Source organism: Emydura macquarii, unplaced genomic scaffold, assembly GCF_026122565.2.
Source record: "Emydura macquarii macquarii isolate MOO-44397 ecotype Brisbane River unplaced genomic scaffold, CSIRO-AGI_Emac_v2 contig_2481, whole genome shotgun sequence".
Classification (NCBI taxonomy): Eukaryota; Metazoa; Chordata; order Testudines; family Chelidae; genus Emydura; species Emydura macquarii.
In genome coordinates this window covers 197,331-213,979 of record NW_027132618.1, presented here as the reverse complement: position 1 = coordinate 213,979, position 16,649 = coordinate 197,331, and the positions used below count along the sequence as shown (strand labels likewise).

General features: G+C 40.7%; 1 protein-coding gene across 1 annotated transcript; it reads right to left on the bottom strand.

Moving 5' to 3' along the window:
• Positions 1-4,320: 4,320 nt before the first annotated feature.
• Positions 4,321-13,808, bottom strand: DYNLT5 (dynein light chain Tctex-type family member 5). Its single transcript, XM_067563314.1, has 5 exons — positions 13,688-13,808; positions 12,344-12,467; positions 10,376-10,461; positions 6,603-6,727; positions 4,321-5,264 (listed from the first exon to the last, which is right to left on the bottom strand). The coding sequence occupies exons 2-5, from the start codon at positions 12,454-12,456 to the stop codon at positions 5,061-5,063; spliced, it is 528 nt and encodes a 175-aa protein (XP_067419415.1). The 5' UTR covers positions 12,457-12,467; positions 13,688-13,808; the 3' UTR covers positions 4,321-5,060.
• Positions 13,809-16,649: the final 2,841 nt, after the last annotated feature.

The window sequence follows — 16,649 nt, the reverse complement described above, 5'->3', positions numbered from 1 at the left end:
ACATCTATCTGAAAGCTCTAAGCACTCTGGATATTACTTAAAAACACATATCAAAAACCCTCCAATGCAATGACAACAGCTATTTTCTCCAGTATGGCTCAAACCCACAAGCCAAGCAAACAAAAAACTAGAACTACCCTCTTTCTCTAGCAATTCACCATCTTCCCAATTCTCTCCCACTTTCAAATCCCTAGAATAAACAAAATGTGGCTGACAGTTTGCCCTGAAGATCACTAGCTCTGATGTAAAGTTTTTCAAAAGTACTTAAGTGACTTAGGAGCCTGACTCTAATTTTCAAAAGTGACTTAGGCATTTAAGAATCTATGGCCAGGTATACACTAAAAAGTTAGGTCGACCTACCTACATCATTCAGGAGTGTGAAAAATCCACCCCTAAGTGACATAGTGAAGATGACCTAACCCCTTGTGTGAACAGCGCTAGGTCAACGGAAGAATTCTTTCTATCAGGGAGGTGGGTTAACTACAGCGATGGGAGAACCCCACCCATTGCTGTAGTGAGTATCTACACTGAAGCACTACAGCGGTGCAGCTGCAGTGGTTTAAATACAGACATAACCCAATTCCCATTGATTTTCAATGAGACTTAGGCTTTGAAGTGCTTAAGTCGCTTTTGAAAATTAGACTCAGGCTCCTAAGATACTTGTGCTGTTTAAATTTTACCCCTAGCTATTTTGATTCGAGATCACGGTAGGAGAACTAGCTTCTAAGCTGTTTCCAAGGGGGCAGCCTTAATTCCTGTGCTTTGTGGTGGGCTACTGGAGCTAATGGTACAGACAGCTCTAACCCCTTGGACCAGCTGGGCTCCCAGGATGTCTCCAACATACAGAAAAACAGAGCTGCCAAGGGAGTTAAACAGGCATCATAAAGTCAAGTCAGAAAACCTGGTTGTAACACAATAACATTTTGTAGCACGGATGGTATCTACTCATGTATCCATAACCAGGTCAAAGCTTTGGACTGTTCAAAGCTTTTGCCCACTTATAAAGAAACCAGGTGGGGTCCCATCCACACTGCAATTTTTAAATTGTGTTGTAGTTGGACCAGGGGAGTAACTGACAAGCAGCCAGTCGTGAAGTTAAATTGTGACAACATGGTACAATGGTCAATTTGGTCACTGACCTTGATCTGTAACATCTGTGCTATTCTTGCAGTGAAACTCTCCTGAGCAGAGAAAGAGGAACTGAGTCAAAATGCAGGGCTCCACTGAGGCCAAACGCCTTTCATTTGGAACCAGTTCTGTAAGGTGCAAAAATGAGGTGGGGTTTATTAAACCTCCTCTGCCTTTCTATATCGTGTTTTCAAAAACAAAACACAAAAGGAACCATTGTAAATAGATGGCACCAAGGAGAAGTTCAGAACATAAAAAAAAAAAAACTTATATTAAAGATTAAATAGTAAATGCTGCATACTGGTGCAGAAGGGATCTACAAATACTCTTTTAAAGTATAATCAAATGTTAGATATTTTTCCTTTAGAGCATTAGCAGTAAATTAGCCCAAGATTAAACATTCATATATGTAAGAAAATTAGTACTTACCTAAGAGCGTCTACAGAAGTCTTAGAAGCCTTTTTTTACCACATTTTACCACCTTATAGCAACACCTCCACATCATCCTATAAAATAGGAGCTGAAATCCTCAAAAAAATAAATGATCCATGGAGTAAGGCACCTCAGCCATTTCACTGCTGTAAAAGTTAAGGACTGGACACATTACTACCGCACAGAGGTCACTGGTGTAGCAGAGATACACAATACAGGAATCACAAATTTATAGCTACAAGTATCACTCACTATTTTATTTAACTCATGGTGAGGGAACTATCAAACCAACATAAACCTGAACCTGCTGCCATATCTGGGCAATGGATTTTTTTTCTCTTTTTTTACAGTTCAATATAACTGCAATAGATATTTTTATGCTGTAAAGGTAAGTTTATTTAACATCAAGAACTAAGCTGCTGTGCTATTTTCACTTTCACTAAACCACAGCCACTTCTGATAGAACACTAATTATAAACCCACATGTTTATGTATACAAATAAATGGAACCCAGCTCTATGTTTCTCAAATGCCAAGAGAGATTTATTTTTGATGCTTTAAGAAAGTCACAATTTAAAACCTACATTCTACAATATTTGCTTTCTAGTATAAAATTAAACCCCAAACAGACCTGCTTTGAATCTTGGTATATTTTGATCTCCCATGAAAATTCTTGGGTACAACTTATTATGGGAGTGATATGTTCATGAATATGATCTAATCCATTCAAGGTATCAACAAGCCTCTAAAGTGCACAGAACCAAAATGCAAGTTGGGGGGAAGGTGCACTTAATCAGGTGAAATATTACATACCATATTAGGACATTTCTCCCCTCCTCCTTCCACAAGCCTGCCCCCTCAAAAATTAAACAAACAAATTGGGCTTTACCCAGCTACTTGGGGACTGGGATGTGAAAGCATTCATCCAAATGATCTCCACTGGATGATGTGCTCCACAACTTCCTGTGAATAAGTGCTAGTTTATCAGAGCTCTTACATGACATAGATCAGGACAGTATTATCAGGGATCAAAGGTGTTAATTCCTATAACTTCATTTTCTACTTTTCTCCCCTTCCACCATCAAATAAAAAAGAGTTTAAAGCAATTCAAAACCAAACACTACAGGACTTGGCAGGAATAGCTAGAGGTTTTAAACTGCAACGTGTTGACTTCCAAATATTGCACAAAGAATATTCTAAGAGCACCTCCCTGATAGCACATGCATCCAATAATAAATAAAAAGGGGATTTATTGTAGCATCCTTTGTTAGATTCAGAGACGTATACAAGAGGGTTCAGACTCATCAGTAATACAAGAGTACTCTCATATGATTTGTTGGAAGGCCGGGGGTGAGGGGACAAATATATTTGAGGACTGAAGGCTAGATTCATCCAGAGCATATGCCAATTTATAAGGTCTTGTCAGAGGGGAGGAAAGAGAATAGGCAGTGCTGACTGGGAAGAAGATATAATGCTGACTTCTGGGGGGTGTGCCAATTCAATGTTCAATGTTCCCTGTGAGGTAAAGCTACCCCCAGGCAGAAGCATCTCCAAGAAACATCTGCAGGATGAGTGCCCATAGAGCCAAAGGAAAAGGCCTGATGGTGCAAAGATGCCACATTCCCTATACCAGAAGTTTGGAACCTGGCCCACAGAAATGTAATATGGAATTTGTAGCCCATATAAAACCCTTTATCTTTGTCCACAACTCTTATTTGTATCAATGGGGTGCCATGAGTGACTCAAGAGCAGCAAATATCTAAATATTCTGGTTTCGGCATTTAGGACGCTGACCATAGCCAAGACCTCATGCTCTGCCTTAGTGGTAACTTGATGCAACAATTAAAAATCATGTAGTACATTCAGGCAGAAAATGGTATCTGGCAATATGTCAAATTTCTTATGCTATTTAAACAAAAGTGTTTTCCTCTTCTATTCTGAATGTTGTCGTTTCAACTTTTCTGGGTAATTTATCAACTGTTTTCAAGGTGTGGACTGTCAAGTGTGAAAATGACAAAGAGCAGAACAGAGAACACAGTTTAAGCCTTTTAAGAAAATAAAAGATAAAGATGAATAGACAAGGATTTAACAGAATGTCTATTTTAATCCAGAAACTATAAAGAAATAAAACTACCTTAATTAAAAACATTAATTCCACCTTTTGCACAGTGTAGTTTTAACTAATTAATTTATTTTATAAGCAAAATGGAAAAATAATTTCATACACATACCACAGATTAGACACATTGCTGCTTACAGTTCAATAAAACATTTCTGAACATAATGAACTGTTATCTGCCATGATACTTATCTAGGTTTTCTCACAGCTCTTAATTCTTACCAGTTAAGGGCCAAAATCCTCTGCAAAAAAAAAAACCCCAGTGGAACCTCTACAGTTCTGCAACACTGGAGACAGGAGCAGGAGGAAAGAGACAAAGAAGGTCTGATGAGGCTCCACTCTGCTTCACCTACAAGAAGGATGACCAGATGTCCCAATTTTATAGGGATAGTTCCGATATTTGGGGCTCTCTATTATATAGGTGCCTATTATCCCCCACCTGTGCGGATTTTTCACACTTGCTATCTGGTCACCCTACCTGCAAGATCTGTCAGGCTTGGAGGGGGTGATTAAAAGGAGAAAGTCAGTTTAATTGGGGACTGACCAGGAAGGACAGTAGACTGTCAGTTCCCATGTTGTGTGAAAAGCCTGGGTGGGCTGACTTATTACCTGTTGGTGGTGGTTAAGGCAAGCCACGGAAACTGGGATGTGCATTAAAGGAAGGGGGATGAAAAGTTGAGCCCAGAAGGCCGAAGGTTCTTATGGTTTGTATTTATGTTGGACTTCGACTTGGGGACTTTGCTACCATGGAAGGAGAAGATCTCACTCAGTGACGTGGCAAGAGGCCTAAGCTACAAAACTGAAATGAGCTGAAGACTCCATTGGGGAAACTGAGCCAGAAATGCCAAACAAGAAGGGGGTGCACAGGGACAGCACCTCTGCCAGATGGCTGAAGACAATGAGTTGTGTTACAAAACCTTTAAGGGTACTGGTCACAGTTCATGAGAGTTGTGCAGGTGCTCAACATTTTAACTCCAAGATGAGGGAGGAAAGAAAGGATTTTTTTTTTTTTTTTTTTTTTTTTTACTTCTCCAAATCCCATATTGGCCATATGCACAAAACCCTTTTACTTGGGACTGAAACGGAGGACCAGGATTTAATTAGGGCAAATAACAATAATACAAACTAATATAGTGATATGGGTTCTAAAAACAATTGAAGAGTCAGGTGCAAAATGTCCTTTTAGTATGAATCATTTCCTGTGGAAAGCAGTGAGAGTAGAAAATGGTTTAGGTGTGCATGATTGTTACATTTACCACTGAAATGCTTATTTTCCCCATTTTAAAACAAGTGTAAGCTGACTGCATCTTCTAACAGTTTTTTTTACAACAAACATGATCAGGTAGATATTTTTCTTCCAGTGATTAACTTAGTCTTTTCATTATTCAAAATAAACAGCATAAACATTTGCAAGAGCAAATAGTGAGGGATTTTTGAAAGCATACGATGAAAACGTATCACTTGCAGGATCCCAAATGCATCTGCTTCCAATTCGCATGCTCTGTTCATTGAGTTGTCCAATATGTACAATCACAATAATCTTGTACCTTGCTATCATAAGGTCTTTTACTCGAGCCTTAATAACCTATAAGAGAGAAACACGTTGAGACAAATAATTTTTATATAGTAGGTTCAGAGATGAAAATCATTGCACTGATACAATATTGTATAAACATATTATGTATAGTATTATTTAACATTTGCAAGAATCTTGTTGGCAACACCTAACCTTAGTCTTCCAACATCATCCTGTAAGTATTCCAGTATCACTACAAGGTGTAATATGTGAGACTGAGGTTACAGCATCAATGAATCAGTATATTCATGGAAATGACATCTCCCAAAAGAATTAACTTCAGGAGTTACATTAAAAAAAGTGGAGGTATCTTCATGAATAGTTACAGAGAACAAAACAGTTCAAATATGAAAACTGACTATGAAAAAGATGGCACACAGATCATCTCCATGTATGTATTCAGTTACGTTGACTAAGCTGTACAAAACCAATTAAACAAAAATAACCAACAAACCTTTTACCGCTTTTTTACTCCTGTTAGCTTTACAGACCCATCTTTGCTAAAAGAGTTGCATATGCTATTCTTTCTCAATAAACAAATCTGTTGATGATGCCCAAGTTCCACTCTATTACACTTAAGCAATGAATATTTGCATATGTGTTACCAAGCAGAATTTGAGACAGCACAAATGCATAAGTGTCACTTATGGGCTATTTTGGATGTTTTTGGAGGATTAAGTTACATCAAACTTAACTTCTAAATGAGAGCATCCACACAGAGATTTAATGGATTTTAACTTCATACCTCCAGTTAACTTGTTTTAATTTTCCTGACTATCCCCATGTAGACAAATCCTATATTTTACTTAGTAATATGGCACCAGATTGTCTCTTCCCACATGAAAAGCCAAAGAAAGGGGATTTTGAAGGAAAAAAATCTGAATCATTGTCCTGTCAGGGTACAGCCTCTGCCTATCCTAAAATCTGGCAGTTGTTGGGGGTCCACATAAGAAAAGCTAGCACTATGCTTCCACATTGCCTCTGGTACACCTCATGTCCACTCGCATAGTTTCTTGGAACCACTCCCCATTGGTCACAATAGTCCCCTATGGCTGTCCGGGGGCTATACACAAAAGTTAATACAGCCTGGGACTGTTCCCTTTTCTGGGTATCTTTTGAGGACCAGAGGAAGGAAGATGTGTACTCTCTGGACCCCCACTTCTCACAAGCCTGACCAGTCACTTTCCCCTCCCCTAATACACACTCCAGACATACATAAAAAGGCCCACCAATGAAAGCGGAAAGTGTGCATGAAGGACCCCTCCCATGCCTGGATCTGAGGAAGGGGTGAATCTGACCCATAATTTATGCAAAAAGCCTAATTGTACTACATTTACTTTTTTATACCTCAGAGATGGTCTTTGTCATTTGTCTGCATAGCTCTGCTTCATATTTTTCTTCTTGAAGATAATTAGTCAGCACATCCTTCAAAATATTATTTACTGTGACCACTGGAAAACGTTTTGCAGGACCTGGTACATGTAGATATTTTATAGTGCTTTAATTTATAAGCCCATATTGAGAACAACTAAACACACATTATAAACTGCTTTTTTAACCTAATCAAATTGAATAATGAAAGGTGGCTAGCTAGCACAGTGAACTAGTACACTAGATGTGTGTGTGTGTCTCTGGCGATCTGAATTCAAATTCTGGATAAGGTCAAAATTAAAAAACTATTTTATGACCTCATACTAGTGGCCATTATAAAGCTACTACACAATCTGGTATGGTTTAAAGTCTATTTAAAAGAGACCCAGGACTGAAACAGGAGTGATGCTAAAGATCAGGACTGAGGTGCTTCTTTCAAGCTTGCACAGCATGTCTGGTAGCCCATGCTATTATAAGATTTCATTTCAAGAACATTAATTCACCCACAAATTAAAAGACTGATTTTTATTAGTAGGAAATAAAGAGTAAAAATATGGACTTGGAGGTAATTTAACTACAAGTTCGTAATAAATTTATTAGGAAAATAAATATTAAACAAGTTACATTTTGTAGCTCTTTGGAATTTTTAAAATGAGATTCCTTGTCTGTTCTCACTCCTCTCCAGAATTTTTACCAGAAAATAAAACAGACATGTAAAACAAGAAATGACACACATGTAAGATCTCTCTAACTTGAGAATAAATGTATGGCTAGCTGTATGCTAAAAAGAGATCGTTAGCAGATCATGCACTATTACTTGAAACAAATGCTATGACAGATACCTTGTCAAGAAGCTTCTCAGAAGAAGTTTGTCCAAATCCAGACTCTTTTCTAAATTGGGTTCCATATTTGTGTCACCCTACAGCTTTAATTTTTCAAAGCAGCAAGAAAAGTTCCTGGGTTTATTCTGATCTACTCTTTTTAAAAACCTCTTCTCCAGAGAATCTGAGTGTTTTCTATTTGTTAACCAACTAAGGTGCATACAAAGAAAATACCTACATGTTGTTACACCTCTTGCATGCTGAAATTTATTGAATGTAGATGTAATACCCTTCAAAGTACTTGAAGTACTATGGGCAGCAGAATACCAACAGCTGAAGTATTTCCGTCCCGATTTGCCTGAGAGTTCAAGCATGCTCTATCGTCTCCTTGGAAAAATGTGGTTCTGGATCAGACAGTTGTGTGGCAACACTTGTTCGAGTCTATAAAGTGTTAAGTATATTCTTATGCACAAGTTTTAATAAAAAGATTTCCTTACAAGAAGTTAATTTGCAAGATCTACAACAAGTAGGCCATGTACAGCTGCTCAGGAATTTTTCAGCAAACCATCTTCCCACTGAAAAATGTTGATTAGTCCTAACTGTTTGTGGGAGAAGGGGCAGTTTCAATAAATTTCTTGATGTGAACAGTTTTTGAAAAAAGTTTCAAAACTGATCAAACATTCTGTTTCAAAATGTTAGAAATGAAAAATTCTAGTTTCCCATTTTGATACATTTCATTTACAAATTTATGTTAGTTACAGTAAAATAGCGCTGTGGAAAGCATTCACTAAGTGGTTGCAGAAAAGAATGAAGAGCTATGTGGAAGCGGCACTTGCAGAGGAACAGGCTGAATTTAGACCAGATTGAAGTACAACAGACCATTTTTTGTGATAAAACGGATACCAGAGAAGTACATAGAACACAACCGAACCTGCAACTACAACTTTATAGATTTCAAAAGGCTTTGCATTTGCGTTATGACAAATTATAAGAATGTACAGGACCCCCAAAAACTGATCAAGCAGATAGAAAACATCTACAGCAAATCAATGACTGCAGTGAGAGTAGACAAGACCACAGAAGTGGAACAAGAATGCATGCTATGATCAAATTTGTTTTACTTGGTACTGGGAAGCAGTAACGGCTGTAGCACTGATAGATGAAACAGTGGGAGTCATGTTATAATCTTAGATTCAGAGAGGATATGGATCTCACAGAATTGACTAAGGAGGATTTACAGAGAATAACTGTCAAGGTAGACCGGGAAAGAGTATCAAAGAATGGGAACTGTGAAGATGACATAAAAACAAGAATCGGACTAGCTCCTATATTGCATTCGGAAAACTGCAGGATCTGGAAGATAAGACATTTTGATAAAAACAAAAATCAGCCTATATGAAATAACTATCATGTCGATACTTCCTGTACAGATCAGAATGCTAGAGTATGAGGAAAGCTGATGGACAAAAGATTTTTCACTGCAGAAATAAACTGGCTGAGGGCAATATTGAGTTTCATGACTACAGAAAAGGAAAGATGAAGAGACAAGAAAATGGCAGTACAAGATATAATGCAGTTACAGAAGATGCAAGGAAGACAACTGATGGTTTGGACACGTATCAAGAACAGACTCAGAAAGGATACCATATATGGCAATACATACCAGAATGCATGACCGAGAAACAGAGGAAGACTGAGGATGCATTGGATAGACACAGTGAAGAATAATATAGAACAAAAATGTTTAAAGATGTACCGGCTTCACAGATTTGTTCAAGATAGAAAGTGGAGGAAAGATTTCATTCAGCCCATCATTGTTGAGCTGATGGATAGGAATCGAAAAAGTAGTAAAAAAGATTAAAAATGAAAAAATAGTTGAAATTTAACTAAAACAATTTGAAATTTTCAAAACAAAACTTTGACCCAAACTGAAATCTTTTTTGGTTTGTCAGTATTCAAAACTTTTTGAGATTGCAACTTTTTCTCCCAAACTCCTTAAACTCCTTCTCTTGCTATTATCTGGATTAGTAGTACCTTACACATTCCAAACTTTGAAAACAAAATTGAGGAGTTTAATCAAAATATGGATCATGCGGTTTTCGATTCTAAACTAAGACAACTTTTGATATCCCATATTCTTCCATGCTGAGACTCTATTATGACAAAATTGCTTTATCTCGAGCCTATGACCATAGCAATTTGGGGCAGGGACAGTCTTTTTGTTATGAATTTGTACAGTACCTAGCACAAACTAGTCCTGGTCTGGAGCCCTTAATATTACCTCAATATAAATAAATAAATCAGGTAAATTACTATGCCTCGCAGTCAACAAATAAAGAGAAGCACTCTTCATAAAAAAACAGACAGTTATCTTAAAGAGATACTATCAACTCCAAAATCTCACTTTTCCCTGCAAATTTTCAATTTAAATTGTTACAAGTGGCACATAAGATTATAATAATGAAAGTTTAAAGAAAAATATTTTTATCTGAATTTTAAGTTGTTAACTTGATGCATTGAATAGCAATTTGGCGTCTAGTCTGTTTCAATGATTCCCCTGTAGGTCCTTTACACAGCAACAGGGAGAGGTGTAATGTGGTTTTGGTTTTTTAACAGGGAGAGGTGATTGTAAAAACCACAAAAACTGGCAAAGAGGACTCGGGGCAAATGGAGTAATGGAAAAGACAGTAGTCTGAATTCTATTAAAAAGCGACTACATTTTATCTGACTGTTTCTCTTTAGTATACATACCTCCCTTTAGGCAATATCTAAGTTATGCAATTTACATTTTGGATAGAATTTAAGGCCAGAAGTGATCCTTAGATCAATTAATCTGACAGATATACCACAGACCATTACATTTCACCCAATTACACCTGTACTGAGCTTATCTTTTTAATGTGAGAGGGAGAAGGAAGTGTTCCATACCCAACTGATAAGTGTTCTCCAACTGAACGGCAAGACGAGGAATATCGTGGCCAGGTTCATCCATATAAGATACTGTACTCATGGAGCTAAAAAATAATCCAGAAAAGTGACTGTATAAATTAGAGTATATTGAAAACTATGTTGATAAAAATAGATTGCAAAATTTAAGATGGTAGAGACACTGCTTTCTCCCCCAGAAAATATTAAGATAATTCTTGGACTTGTTCATGTCCAAATGTGATCAGTTAAGAATGCCTTTTCCCAGGACATTGGGTGCTAAAGAAATATGCTGCCACCGTCAAACACTAAAGAGTAGTGGAAGGAAGAGCAGCTAACTATTTATAAAGGCCATAATGCATTAGTTTTCCAAACTGCATTCTAAACACAGCTTCTGTTTTGGAAATTAATGTGCATTTAAGAAAAAAAAAACATTTTGAATTTTCTACCTGTGTGGTGTTGAGCAGAGTAAAGCAAAACAATTACTTTTAAACCTTAATTTGGTTTTACTACAACAGAAATACAATAATGCAGCCCAGAATTTAGAAGCAGCTAGGTGGACAACTACTCAAATTTAAGTGGGCTGTTGGAGGAGTGGGACAGAGATAAATAAAAATTAATCTAATAGGAACTCTGATACCACAGAATTGGGTTCAAAATAAGAAGCAGGCAAAATTCACCTGAAAAATACAGCCTTACAAAATATAATTTTGGTAAATACTTTGTCATGCTTCTTTGTATTCAAATTACTGCCAAGCAGGTCTGCAACTGAGGTATTCACCCTGCAAAAGGAAATACTCCCTAATATTTCATAAGGATCCAGAATGAAATCTACCTTCTGGTACCAAATGTAACCCACTGGTGAATGCATTAATTTCCCCTCTCTGCCAATTCATAAAGAATATGAGTTGTCCTAGCCTTCAACTGTAAAGCCTCTACCCTTTAGTTCATGCTGTAGCAGCTCTTGATTTTTCTTCTGGAGGTTCCTGGTTCAGTCTCTAACATAGCTGCCATCAGCTAAGCATTTATGGAAGTGACTACAGAAACAGTGCATTCTAAATCCTGGGATTCATTACTGTGTTTCTATTATAATAAAACCAAATTAATATTTAAAAGTGATTGTTTTACTTTACTCTAGTCAATCCCATACAGGAAGTAAAATCAAAATGATTTTTTCTTAAATGCACATTAGTTTTGAAAACAGAAGCTGTGTTTAGAATGCAATTTCCAGCCACATTGAAAGGAATAATCAGAAGAGTGAAATCCCAAATATGAACAGAAGCTATAAACATGAATATCTGGAAAAAAAAAATTAAGCCTATAAGAAGTTCCTCCCCCACCACAACAAAAACAACAAAGCCATGCAGCTACATGAATATTTTTAAAGGGGTATCTCCATGGGCTTGATCTGGGCACACAGGCAAGGTCTCAGCATACAGACCCTGATCCAGTCAAACATTTAAGCACTTGCTTAACTTTAAGGACATGAGTAGTCTCACTGAAGTCAGTAGGATTACTTACATCCCAAGTGCTTTGCTGGATTGGAGCCAGCACACTAAGCAGCTTGCTGAGCCTCTTGAGGTGAGACATGGGGCCAAGGACAGACCTTTACTATCAAGAACCAGTTCTTCTTCAAGTATACCTCTGTAATCCCCAAAACAATTATAGCAACCAACATTTATTTAGTCATTTATGACTGTAGGTTTGGACTAAAAGGGTCTCAAACATTTATGGGTTCTTCAGATTTAGTGAAGCAATCATGACGATAAAAAGCACTCTTACAGTGACACTTGAATGAGAGAACATTTTTCCTTTGTAAATACTATGCAAAGAAACTCTCTCATAATGCTTCAGAAACAGGAGTTAGATTCAAAACACTCCCTCATCCATGTAACCTTTTTATTTCTCAATGCAACATTTTGCTAATTTATATATTGACATTTTATAATCCAAATTAGAAAAACTACTCACTCTTTGTGTTTTCCAAGGATTTCTTTTGTTCTGACTTCATGGCTGCTTAGAGAGGATACACTGCCTCTTTTCTTTAACAGGCGAGCTGCTTTATCCTTAGCTATGTCCGACATGTCTATTAAATCTGAGAATTTATATAATATGATAGAGACCCTGGAACATGGTAGTGGCTGCAGTAATAGTATACATATTTTAGCAAATCAAGTACATGGAGGTATGTGCTCTAAGGAAAACTGATTGGTCCAAAGGAGTTTACAATACTATAGTGAACTAATAATCCTTGACCAAAAGTTTATTCCATGTACATCAGTGGTTCTCAGCCTATTTACCATTGTGGGCCACATCCAATACTACTTGTATAACCCTGAGGATGTCACATGGGCCACAGCTGTGTGCTCACTGGGCCACAAGCAGCCCGCAGGCCACAGGTTGAGAACCACTGATGTACGTAAATATAAACAACTGAACTGGGGCACCAGTGACTACAAAATGATACTCTGTTTTAAGTTTGCAGTAAAGAGATGACATGAAAAATAAAGTGAAAAGATTTCAGCAGCAGCATTACAGTAGTACAGCCTCACAAACAAGTTTCTCTGTGTACCAATAGCCACGCTATAGTTAAGGACCACTTATAAACCCTTTATCCTCTTGCAGGACTAACTGGAGTAAAAAGCAATAACATTTTTGTTGCTTCAGTTAGCAGAGCTGATTGGCCGGCACCAAGGGAAGAAATGTTGAGTAAAAGGGGGTCTCTTTTTACATGCAGTCTTCAGAGTAGAGCCATCATTGAAAACCTGTGGTCTGGTCTGCTGCTGGGACACATTTTGGCCAACAGGACAAACCTCAACTTTGTTAGATCTCGCACTGCTGCAAAGCGCAGGCTCCATCTTCCACCCCAGAGGCAGGTGCTTTTCAGCCAGGCTACTGTAACTAGGAAGTGGGGGAGAAGAGCCTTTGGGATGGGAAGTGCCACAGCGAGCCTGGAAACTAGTCTTATGTAGATGGGGCAGCCTGGAACCCTGGCAGCTCTGGGGCAGCCTGGAACCCTGACGATGCTTTCCACATAGCAGCACGCCCCACTCCAGCTAAACTGGCCCCAGCCTAGCTCCCCACCATCTCCTCGGCTCCCACCCCAGCCGTAGCGCCCCTGCCCCAGCTCCAGCTCCAGCCCCGCACTAACCCCCGGCCGCAGGCGAAGTGCAGCTCGCCAAAGAAGCTGCAGCAGCTGCTAGTTTCCAGGGTTACGGCCAAACACCACCGCCCCCCCCCCTCCGGGGCCTCCTCTGCCGGAGGCGGCTCCCCACATGGGCCCGGCCCAGACGCGGGGGACAGGCAGGGGCTCACCTCGGAGTCGGCCAGCAACGGATTAGGGCGGCTCGCGGGAGCCGGAGTCTCTACCCGGGCCGGCCTGCTCGGCTCTCCGGGCTCCCAGGCTCGCCCCATTCCGCTTCTAATTGGACGGCGGCTGGGGCGGGGCGGGGCGGAGCGGCTTGAGGCCCCCGACGCCCAGGCGGCGGCGGCTGGGACGGGAACGTTCAGGCACCTCAGTGAGGGGCCGGGTGCGGCCCGCGGCCCAGCCAGCCGGAGCCGGGCTGAGGAGCGCTAAGCGGCGACGGGGGAGCTGCGGGGAGAGCCCTGAGTTCCCGGCCGCGCGCCGCCACTCCCCTGGGGAGCAATGGGCCGAGCGCGGGCAAGGCCAGCCCGCCCCGTCTCCTCCCCAGGCTCGCTTCACGCTGCGATGTAGCCAGCCCCGGGCTAGGCTCGTCGGAGAGCCACTGAGTCGAACTGTGAGCCCTGTGTATGATGGGAACCACTTCAAACCAGGGGTGCTCCTGCACCCCTACTTCCAGCACCCTTGACCCTGGTTTACACTCACAGGGGGACGCCCTTAGCTCACAGCTTGGGTGGGGTGTGGGGGGGGGGGGTATAACACTCAACTTTCATTACAGTCTCATGCTTCCTTCCTGCCCCGCACGTGCAGACCTTGCACATGTTACCGCCCTGCGTGTTGGCCCTTGCAAAGATTCAGCTTCTTTGCTGTGTACGAAAAATAAAAGCGCATCCTCCAATCTCGCTACCCCTCACTTAGTGCTGTGAAAAATGTCACACCTCCAGCACTGTCCTTAGTTTAAGCCCTACCAGTTTTTAATTGGGAAATGTATAGCCTGGACCACCCCAGCATCAACTAGTGAACTGTAACCAGGACCAGTTTAGAAGTATTTAAAGTCATTGCACTACAAAAGCTTTACCTCTAGTGCAACACCTATGCAAGCTATTGCTTCCTCAGAAACCCATTTGTGAACCACACACACAGCACTGTATTCACTGGGTGCGGGTTGACAGAGCAAGTGCTGTCCCTAGAACCCAAGGACAGTGAGTTCAAATCCTGCACCCCAGGGCCTTCCATGCTGTGGTGCACATTAGCTTTCTCAACTTGTGGAAGGGTGAGGGACATGTTCCCTTTTGAGGAAGTTCAGCACCTCACAAATGCACCTCCAGTGTCATCTACCCAAGTCATGCTCTGGGACACCTTGGTGGGCAGTACTGAATTGGGGATATGAAGCCCAGATGGTGGTCTGAGGAGAGGATAAGGGAAGGACTAGTTGCCACATTGAAATTGATATTTGAGCGGTCAGCACAACAATCGCAGCCCAGATAAATAAATTCTTTGCTGAGATGGGCTCATTGAACTTGTATCAGGCATCACTAGGCACTGACATACTCAGTGAATGGCAGTGGCGCACACTGCTGAGACTGGGAGGGGAAGCTAAGAGAATGTGCAAGCTGAGAGCATGGCACAGCCACAGGAATCCTGACACAGGCCTACAAGCAAAGGGGGTAGGGAAGCTAGTCCCTTGAAATAAATGAAGCAATTCATACCTTTCACAGCTATTGTTTCAGGCTGTCTCCCTCAGTGTTCTCTCATTCAGCTGAGAACGTCTCTTTGAAATGAACGGTCTACTGCATCTCTCGCTCAGCTTCCTGTGCTGAAATTGAAGTTCTCTACATATTATGTCCAGACTGGCCTGAGCCTAGTTGATACATGAACTCCTCACAGCATCACCAGATTCCCTCTTTCTCATGTGCCCTCCAACTTTACCAGGCAAGGAGGAGGGTCCATAGCTGACTGGTAGGGGGTACTCAGAGCAGCAGTGGATGTGGAGTGGTCAAAAGCAATGGGCAGGTGAAGGAATTACAGCTGTGAAGGGGAAGCATGGGGGACATTGGAACAGTGATGAGGGTTTGGTAGGATGTAGGGGGGTACTGCTACCTCTTTGTCAACGGTGTGCTGGCTCAGCTGATGAGCTCTAAGAGGGCAGCACACAACTATATGATGACCCTCAGTAATGTAAGGAATTTCAGAAACCTTGTTTGATGATTAGAGGCTTTAAGGAAGAGCTGGGTTTTCAAACATAGTTTTTTCTGATCATCATCATCATCAAAAGGACCTTTTACTCTCTGAGAGCTGAGAAGCAGTGATAGCAGAGGGAAAATTGGGTGCCTTCCTCCATTGTGACATATTGGTTGGAGGAGAGGAAGTGGAGTCATCTGTGTCCTGCTGCCCCCCATTCCCACACATACCCCTCCTCCTTAACAGTTCATCTCCATGCCTGCTCCACTAAGCTGATGGAGGGGGCTCTAGGTCTCTCTTTCCCTCCACTGCTGCTGCTCATATGATAAAGGGGAGGTCATAGCAATGCAGGAAAAAGTTGGAGGGGCAGTGAGGGGACTAACATGCAGCCAAGTGCATTCTGGGGTTGTAGAAATCATTACCAAGGAGTCTGAGGGAATTTAGGGGCAGAGCTGGCCTGTGGAAAATGGGAGTGCTGAGAAATTATTTAAAAAACAAACAAGGAAGTTAATGGTCCAGGTCCCAGAAACATCATTAACACACAGTTAAAGTTGCTCAATGCACCTTGTACCATTCCAGAATGTGGAAGTAGAATAGGAAGCTCTGAGGAAGGAGAAACTTTCCGTTATGAAGAGTGGGGAAAAATGACCCATGATCCTAAACAAATTATTCAAATGTAGCCTATGTGCAAGCTTCCAATGAGTTTGAACTACATGGAAAGTGTGATTGAAGAGTGGTATTCTGTTACTCAGAATACTATAGGAAAAAATGGTCTGCTGCTGGGTGATACATTTCTTGAAGGACGCATTTTAAATAATTTTAAATCCTAAAGCTAGTAGTTACTTGTGAATTCTCAGAAAAAAATTAATGTATTCAAAAAGTAAGTGCTATATTTCTGCGGGGGGGAGAAGAAGAGGAGGGAGATGTGCTCTATTTTTCACACATTAAGCAGGG